General features: G+C 39.2%; 1 protein-coding gene across 1 annotated transcript; it reads right to left on the bottom strand.

Moving 5' to 3' along the window:
• Window positions 1–2: 2 nt before the first annotated feature.
• LOC118747230 (transient receptor potential channel pyrexia) lies at window positions 3–8,110 on the bottom strand (the record flags this gene model as incomplete). The annotated part of the gene is made up of 11 exons (XM_036481218.1): window positions 7,924–8,110; window positions 7,557–7,800; window positions 7,223–7,478; window positions 6,745–6,904; window positions 6,522–6,651; window positions 6,058–6,402; window positions 2,230–2,723; window positions 2,050–2,133; window positions 1,840–1,993; window positions 224–335; window positions 3–150 (listed from the first exon to the last, which is right to left on the bottom strand). Coding segments are annotated over exons 1-11 (2,253 nt in total), but the record flags the coding sequence as incomplete, so codon positions are not given.
• Window positions 8,111–9,708: the final 1,598 nt, after the last annotated feature.

The following is a 9,708-nucleotide window of genomic DNA, read 5'->3' as shown; positions in this document are numbered from 1 at the left end:
ATCAGATTGGTGAGTATAACGGTGACGAGTAGTACGAAGCAGAGAAACAGAATGTGTGAGGTGACAGGAAATTTCACTGGTGCATCGCCGTAAAATATATCTTCGAACTCTAATTCACCGGACATCATAGTGATGGCTTTGAGTAGTGACCTAAGAAAAGAGATGGTGATTTGTTTTTATTCTTAACATTATTTCCATATAGAGATTATTAAAAAATATTTACCAAGTTATATTTTCGAATGGTGGATAGTCGTTGAACAGCACTGAGAAGCTGAGGCAAAAGGCGATTAACAAGCAGATGTAGGCCAATAAAAATTTACAAAAATTGCCAGCAACTGGGAAATAATAGATAATGCAAAGAGACCCAGTAAGAAATCTGGTCATGAATTTTGTTAAGAACAAATGCAAAGGTGTATATGTACATAAAAACGTGTGTACGCAAGCGTGTACCCTTAAAAAATTATAGTGCCATTTAAATGATTTACCTTGCGGCTGAAAATTAATAGCGAATCGATCACAAGCTAAGCTGCGTGCGGATCACGCTAACCTCCTCAGTTGGAGCTTCTAATACACATACATACACACATATAGGTAAGCATACACATATAAATGTACATTAGAGAGCTCCAAAAATTTTCCGAGATAGGGTTTGGGGCACCTTCCAAAATTTTTTTTCTTGCCGAAAGAGGTGCTGGCACCGAACTTTATATGTTTCTAAGTATAGATTTAGTGGATGCCCATGTAATGTTAATATTTATTACTCTGGAAATATTTTGTACCTATATTAACCAAACGATTGGTTAAGCAACCTAAGAACATTTCAAATTTAAATTGGCTAAAAAAATATAACAAGCGTCAGTTGTCATGACAACAGTAGCTTTCGCCAATATTTTTGTCAGTTTCAAAGCGATCAAGCTCATTGAGTTGGTATAGATATTAAAAATACCAAAAGGAAAAAAACTAAGGCGGTGCCCCGTTTTCTTCGATGACATTTTTTTTTCCTCCATACAAAACTTGGTCCACTCTAATCCACATACATATTGGAAACCGTCTCCAAAAACAACGCTTACAGTCATTACATTACATTTTGAGCTTAAAACGTCTAAGAAATCGGACAAATGAAAGCGTGCGGTCCGAAAACTGCGAAAGGATCACGTTTGCACATGTTCGTATGGATGTGCATTAGGGGGTCCCAGAATTGCTTCTATATTTTTTATATTTACATTTATATATAGCTTCTTAATTTATTCATTTTGGCCTAAATAATTATTGCTGTGAGATCATGGCAACCGGTGTCGACTTGAAGTTGAACTTTTGGCTAAGAATTTGTACTGAGATTACTGCACCTTCTGACCACACTTCTCGTGTAATAATAAAACCCATACGAAGATCAACCAGGCATGAGCGCTTCATAAAGCTCAGTCAGCTACTGGTCGATTTCTGGAGCTAATCAGCCTAATGCCAATGGATCTCTGCCCAGACGGAGGGCCCTCTTCCCAGAACATGTCAACAGAAGCAACAATCTCTCAGAAGATACGGCACTATCAAGCTTTCCTAAGCCTAAGGTGGTCCAAAAAAGTTTACAATGTTAAGCTCACATACCCTAGAATTTTTCTAGATTTAATAAAAAATGATTTTATTATTTATGGGGTTTTTGGACCACCCTAATGTACATACATACCGAGGGCTTATATTCAATACTCTTTATTTGCAATTTTCTTTAAAACCTCATTCCGACAATTATGTACAATGAAATTACCTAAATCGTTTGTTCCAAAGTTAAAGTAAAAAAAAACTAACAATCTTTTTGTTATTTCTGCGTTTTTGCACCATCCTTACCTTTCGTAAACATCTGCACGTAAACGCCGAATATCGGAAAACGTCCCACCAACATCATTAACTCCAACCAAACCAAAAGCACAACAATGGCTGCCACATGATGCTGCCACATAGGCACCGCCAACAAATTACTGGGCACTAAAATTTCAGGCGTCTAAAAAGGTAGAAAAATTAGGTAGCATTTAAAGTAGCGTTGCGCTAATGACTCACCACACAAAGCAATACACCGAAGACAATAGCCCATTGCAACCAATTTTCCCAATATTTCGCATAACCTTGTAAGCCGTGAGCCATCTGTAATTACGCGTACATATGTACATCAGTTAAAGTAACTAAATATTTTCATAAGCAACTGTACACATCATCACGCATTATCTAGTAAATAGTTACCTGAAAAATCTCTTTGCCCATTAATATTAAATTCAGTATAATAACAAAATAGCCCACTGTGCATATATATCCAGGAGCTTCACAATTCGGATTCTTATCACAATTGCGCGCATATACACCAACAATATACATTGTGAAGAGTATTACATAGATAGCATGATAAAAGAGGCTCATCAGAAAGAATTTACGTATACGTCGCCATTTGAGAAAAAGAAAAGTTTCACACAATGGATGCATAAGTAAACGTTTCTGGCCAACTTCGATCAATGACAACAGCAATTCAGTTTCGCCGCGTTCCAATGAAGTAGGCGGCACCAAGAGACGAAAATCCAATTTGATTTCACAATCAACGTCACCGATTTCATGGTCGTTTACTTTAATGGAATTGTCCATTTTGGCCGTAAGTTTCGGTATAATCTCTGGCGTACGTCGTACGATGAATGACAAAGCAGATACATTACCCATCGTACGTGCTGTTATATCAGCACCATGTTCTGTGAAGTACATAAGTAGGAGAGGAGAGGAAAATATTAGTTTCGTTAAAATAGAAATTCAAATTATTAGTTTGCTAAATTGAATGCCAGCGGAAACTAGCTCACGTAGTAGTAGAGGAGAATGAGGTCCAATATAGAGTAGATTGCTTAAGTTATAGTGGCAGTATATTACAGGGCTCATTTAGGCCCCTGGATATTTTTAATACCACAGGGATAGATAAATCTATTGTATCCCCAGCTCATTGCAACACCTCAGCGAGCCCTAGAAATTTCAGACATGACGCCGGGAGTGTTCCTCTCTTAGCCATAGATGCCCTATACCCCTCTCCCTTCTGCTTTAAAGGGCCTCAAACTCCAGAAGGAGATGTAATGATGCCACCTTTGTGAAGTTCAAGAAAGGACACAGGTCGCTTGACCAGATTCCTTGCATATGTAAGTGCGTCAAAATGCTTCTTCTGATACAAGTTTGTCACAGCTCATCCAGCTCTTACCCTGAAATTAAATCAGGAAATGACCTTCAAGAGAGGGCGAAGGAAGCCTAAAACTCTATAGGTACGGTGACCATCCGTACTATATTTAAAAGTACAGTGCTTTTTCTCATGATGCTGGCCTTTGACTTTATTTATTTTCCTAAAAGTCTATTTTGTGCTTTATTTCAAGACTTTTCCTTCGAAAGTACTTTTTTTTGATGCGATGCCAGAAATTAATGCATTTCTTATACTACGGCCTAGTATTTAGATACAAATTAGCAAGGATTATTAGTCCGCTGGGCAATCCTTTATGAAGTGCTTCAGATTACGTTGTCGTATTTAGAACTAGGTCGTGCAGTAGCAGAGAAAGTGCTCGATGCTTTTTATCGTCTTCTACTGCAATGGCGGTAGAAATCATTAGAGGAAAACATTTACGCCTTCGTGTATTTCCATTGAACAATGTCCGTTGATGAAACTACACTCTGAGCTAATAGACAGACGATCAAGGAGAACTAGAGACTCATATATGTTTACATTAATTCGTCGCACACCGGTGGTTGTCTTTTCCAATAAAGACAGATCTAGTGATGATATGTATGTCTGTAGTTCGTTAGCAGATGGTTTGCTTGATGGCATTTGGCGCAGAATTGAACGACTACAAATAAGTTTCTTAGCCCGACAACCCAGACTATATTATTTACGCATCGCGTGGCCGCTTAGAACCATTCGTCATTGAATTGCTATCTTCGAAGAGGTATTGTTGCACTGCAGATATTAAATTGAAGCCTTCGGAGCATACGTTGATGGTGTATTCTACTAAAGGACAGCAGCAGCTTAGAACTAGTTCTTCCGAATGGATGTTGTTGCCGACTTTATTATTTAGCTCGAAATAATCGCTGAAGATTGAAATGGATCTAGCGTCTAGCTTTTTTCACTTCACCATTCGCTCATAACGGGGATTGTAATTATCAAAGTAGGCAGGTAAAACGCTTGTTTGCCTAGTGTCATTTACGCAAGACTTAGGAGTGTGGTTAGAAGGACCGAGGGAGCGTTAGGAGCTTTGCAGTGGTTAGAGGTAAAGGCCACCGTGATAAGCACTTTTTCCATTTTGCTTTTGGACGTATTTTTGGCCAGCATTCGGCACCATACTGTAACTCCGAAGATAAGAATGGGCCTTACGTCAACTGTGACAGCTGATGCATTTTTTTCATATAACTGTTCCGGTAAAGCTCGTAAGATATGAAAATATTCATAATGAAAACTCTCATACTCTCTCTTGTTTTTGCTACAACGGCAAGCTTAACTAACGATAAGCCCAGGAAAGTTGCTATTTAGACATGGTCGAGCCAACGAGGACTAGGGTTTAGTTGCCTCTAACACGTTCCTAGTCGGGTGCACCCATCGCGCGGCGGAAATTTTACTACAGATTTTATTTAAGAAATGCCGGAGAAGTCAAATTTTGGCCAATCCGTATATGTATATTTTTTCTTGGAAATACTTGGAACGGATTTTAGAAAAGACTGTCTGAGCCCGAGTAAAAAAAAGTCGGATTTGTTTTTTAAAACCAATTCAATGCGATAAAAAATTTAGTCTTTCAGCCATTTTTGAACAAAAGTTCGTCGAAATATTCCAACTGCGCGTCGGTAACAGCGGGAAAACCGGTACCCGGAATGTATTGACCCTTTTAGATAGATAGAAAAATACCGATCTTAACCACGGCACAAAGAGCGTCGGAATGCGTTTGCAGAAAGTTCGACAGCTTACGAGAACAAGAACGACGAAATAGGGACTGATTTCCAGATTTGGCCACATCAATCGATGATGGCCATTGTGAAATTCGAAAAGAACAGTGCGGCTCAATATAACAAAGCAACCGAAGACAAAGGTCTGCCACTTGGAAAAAAATATCGAGAGAAAAACCGGCACATACAAACTATTTGTCGATTTGAAAGCACGTTGGCGCGATGTAGTAGAGGACTTCGAAAACTTTTGAACCAGCATTAACGTTAGTGAAATCCATATCAACAAGTGCTACTTTGGACTGAGTATGCAATGAGGATATGAAGTCCCCTCTCATCGTACGAATACAAGGCGATGAAGCATGTACAATGTCAACATCCGATGAGGCGGCCCTTGGAGTATTCGAGAGAAAGATTCCGTGGAAGATATACAGGCCTCCGTGCGTTAGCGACGACGGAATTGTGTAGCGCTGGTTAGGACTTATCGTACGAATGGAAGGAAGAGGTAGCCCTCCTCTGTGTTGGAAAGACCATGTGAAGAAGGACTGGCTTTACTTGGTGTTTCTAATTAGCGCCTGTTAGCAAGAAGATTAACCGACTGGCGTGCTTTGTTGGACCCGGCCAAAATCGCTAAAACGGTTACAGAGTCAAATAAAAAGAAACGATTTAACCTTCAAAGCAAAGTAAAAATGTGGGAAAATTAGCATCTTTCACAGGGGGCTCAGACCACACCTCCGATACTTCGAGTGGTTCTAGGACCCTCCATTCCCTAGGAAAAACCGTGAGATAATTTAATTTAATAAGTTATGATAGGATAGAATGGGTTATAATGCTCTACCAACCCTTCACATCTCCGGGACTTGTTGCAACATTCGTGAGTTTCATCACCCGTGGCTATGAGAACATTGCTTATTTTCCTTTTCATCATATTCTTCACCCGACGCTTTATGACCCGAACTTACGCTTTCGAACTCAGCTTCCGCAATAATGCGATTTCGAAGTGTGCGACGATTCTTATTAGCGAATTCCCATAGGAAAACCAGTTTTTATATGTGCGCGCATATCAACAACCGATTACGGTTAAAGTTTAATTATTTTCTATCTCCCTGATCATGCGAAACTTACCAATAAAAGTGTACACGCAATTGCTGAACTCATTCAAGGCCGCGATATGTAGCGGTGTATAGCCAAAATTATCTGCTTTGTTGACATTGGCACCCGCCTTCAACAAGGCATTGCAACAGTCCAAACTTCGAGATTGCTTAACGATCGCAGCATGTAGAGCTGTGCGGCCATCCCTATAGATTGCATTCACATTGGCGCCATGTTTGATCAGCATGTCAACCGTTTCGATGGATTGTGATAGGCAGGCCAAATGCAATGGGGTCTGATGGCTGGCGTTACGGCAATCGACGTCAGCGCCATGTTCCAACAGCAAACGTACACATTCAACGTAATCATTCTCAGCGGCTGAAGGGGATGGATGAGAGAAAGCAACAGTTACGCGGGAAAGAAACTCGTATCGGATTTGTTTTGTGTGAATAGACAGTGAAAATTTGCAGCTGTTAAACAGTGAACACAAAACATACCCAAGTGCAAGGCTGTCAATTTCCCTTCGCCGAATTGTGAGCGCACATCCGCGCCATGATTCAATAGCAATTCCACACATTTGCTGAAGCCCAGTGCGCAAGCTGTATGCAGCGGCGTTTCCGTGTAGACCTGAGATATGAAAAAAATACATACATACGTGTTTCATTAGTAGCGAGCGCATAACTGGGAAAATTAGTGTTATGTTAATGTCTCACTATTTACCTGTGGCGTATTGGGATCCGCGCCATATTTAAGCAATATCTCCACACACTCAACCGCATTGCGATCGATAGCGAAATGCAACGCCGAACGCTTCTCAATGCCAATATTGATGTGCGCTTTCCGTTTCAAAAGCAGCAAAATGCATTCCACGCTCTTAGCGCTACCACCGCGCGACGGTTCAACGCAATCGAGCAATCGAGCGCACAACCAAATTAAATGGGGTGGTGGTGATCGTGATCGTGGTTGTGATCGCATAGGCGCGCGCGCGGGCAATCACAGCAAGGCCGGAGAAAAAAAATAAATAAACGGAAAGAAAATTAAATGAAATTAAATGTTTTCTTTTCCAAACGCGTCAAAAAGTTGTTGGTCTAATTATTTTTGTTTACAACTATTGCGCTGAGGTGTGAATAAAATGCTTGAAATAGCAATGCGCTAACAACACGCGCAGCACTAACAACAACCAATCGGTATGACTAACCTGGCCGCACAATGTAAGGGTGTAACTTCCTTTTTGCCATCATAGCGATTCGGGTCAGCGCCACGGTCCAATAGCACTTTGGCGAAGTGTGCATTGCCGCGGCAACAAGCGAAATGGAGAGGCGTGCGGCCGCGTATGTCCTTGCAATTCGGATCGGCGGCATACTGATCGAGTAGAGCAAGAATATTCTCCACACAACCATAGATAGAGGCATAGAGTAGCGCCAAATTGGCATCACTGGAGCCGGGTATAAGTTCTAGGGTTAGAATATTTATTTTAGAGGCCCTTTTAATGGAGAATTTTTGTTTGAAATTTTACAAAAAAAAAATCAAACCTTGAAAACAATTTGTTTTGACCATTGCGAATATGGCATGCGAATTGGGGACCAGACTAAGTGTCTCCTCGATTTCGTGCTGATCCCAGATCATTTGATGTTGTTGTTGCCACAAGAATATCTCATGCGCCTCATCGCTAAAGACCGCATCACTATTGTTGCTACTCTCGCTGGAGATGCTACGCTTGTCGAAGAAGAGATCGTGTGTTTCATGGCACTCCGAATTCCATTTGAGATCGTTCTCCTATAAATGTGTGAAGTGTATTTGAGTAATGAAAATTGTATGCTATTCGAAAGCAAATAGTTTTGGTAGGCACTAAATATGTATTCATAAAAGGATTCAATGGGAAAGCAATTGAAATCTTACAATAATGGAAAAGCGAACATTCTCCATGGTAAGTGGTGCTGAAACACGATCAATATATGTGATAAGTTTCTGTTGCAAGGCACTACACTTTCGCTGGAATTCGCTGTTGACGATTGAGTGGACCATGCGCGCGAATTGTAGCGAAGAAAAACCACTTAAAAGGATCTGTAAATTTTTATAATTTTTTATTAAATTTCCAAAAATTCACGAAGAAGTGCTCGATCAGAATTGGCATGAACTCATTCGACCACAAATAGACCGCATGCGTATGGACCAACATATGTACATACACACTTTTGGTAACGAACATATGTTCCTGTTTAAATATTTACTGATCAATTCAGCTTTGATTTATGCCGATCGTTACATATGTACAAACAAATACATATATATATGGATGTATATCAAAATGTATGGCCAAAACAAATATTCATGCATATGCCTATATAAACAAAGGAGTTTCAAATGTTTGCACAATTATTTTTAATATTTTTATCAATAATTGAGTGCTGAATTAGATTTCTTAAATTCTCAATAAAAACAATACACATATGATCTTATTATTCCAGCCCGACACTTTTTCAACCAATTTCTCGAATTTAGCGCAACCGTTCGCACCAAAGTGCTAAGAAAAACTGAGTGTTTACGCTTTTGGCCACATTTTCGAACGCCGATCTTGCATAGCCACTCAGAAACCACTTACAATTTTATACATTTGACCGCTTATGTGAGTACTTCTATGCACATTGTACATACTTATTACACCCGCAATGCGTTCGTGCCTTTTACTCTGACATAAATTTGGTCCAGAGAATGGCTGGAATAATAAACAATATTAGTGGGCCATTTCAAGAGAGCTACACAATTTTGGTTGGGCTGCTTATATTGCTTAGCGTCCAATTTCCTAATATCCATTATATAGTACATACATGTGTAGGATCGCTTGTGATAACTGAGAAATTTTCAATAAGCACTGGTCAATTTTGAAAATATTTAGCCCAATTAATAAAAGTTTCTTCCTCTTGGTTGGCGATTTCGAGATAAAACGCTAAGTGAAACCAAATCTTTCTCTTCTTGCTGTTTCCATCTGCTATCTGCACCTTTATAATAAAAATCATAATTTGACCATTCAAATTGAATTTATATTTTCCTCATAAAATTTCATCGCCATATTTGGATTTTTATTTTTTTGATCATATCATTACTGTTACGTTCAGATTTAGTTTTTTAAATCATAAAGGATTTATGAAGGGTCATAAATGTAGTCTTCATTATAACGGTTAAAAATTGAAAAATAACGATTATTTTTTTTTATCGAAAACAGTAAGCGCGCCTTGGCCATACTGGAGAAGTGAAACTTACGTTAGAGATCTATTTTGTCTCTTAACCAAGATACATACTACATATGTACATAGATATATGCATCTGCCTTTGCTTAAGATTATATTTTTTGCCTTTTTACAACGCTTTTATCAACTTGCAATGTTGTGTTCCAGAAACTTTCAATGTTGTGTTCCAGAAACTTTCAATGTTGTGTGTCCGACACCATAAAGCAAAGCTTTGAAAAGCTCCTATAAAAAAGCATAGTGAATAGGGCGAGGTAGATGACATCTAGATGTCGCCCTATGTACTACGTTTGCTACACCGGAAATAGACGACACGCCATTTCTTTAAATAAAATTAATTGGTGCTCGTTTGTATGTACATACATATGTAAATGCATGTGTGTGCACCTTTCTATTAATATCGTTGAATTATTTTAATATCTATTGCAAACTTTTATTC

Source organism: Rhagoletis pomonella, unplaced genomic scaffold, assembly GCF_013731165.1.
Source record: "Rhagoletis pomonella isolate Grant_MI unplaced genomic scaffold, Rhpom_1.0 Rhpom_scaffold_00011, whole genome shotgun sequence".
NCBI lineage: Eukaryota > Metazoa > Arthropoda > Insecta > Diptera > Tephritidae > Rhagoletis > Rhagoletis pomonella.
The sequence above is the reverse complement of the archived record's forward strand: the minus strand, read 5'-3'. Positions and strand labels throughout refer to the sequence as shown.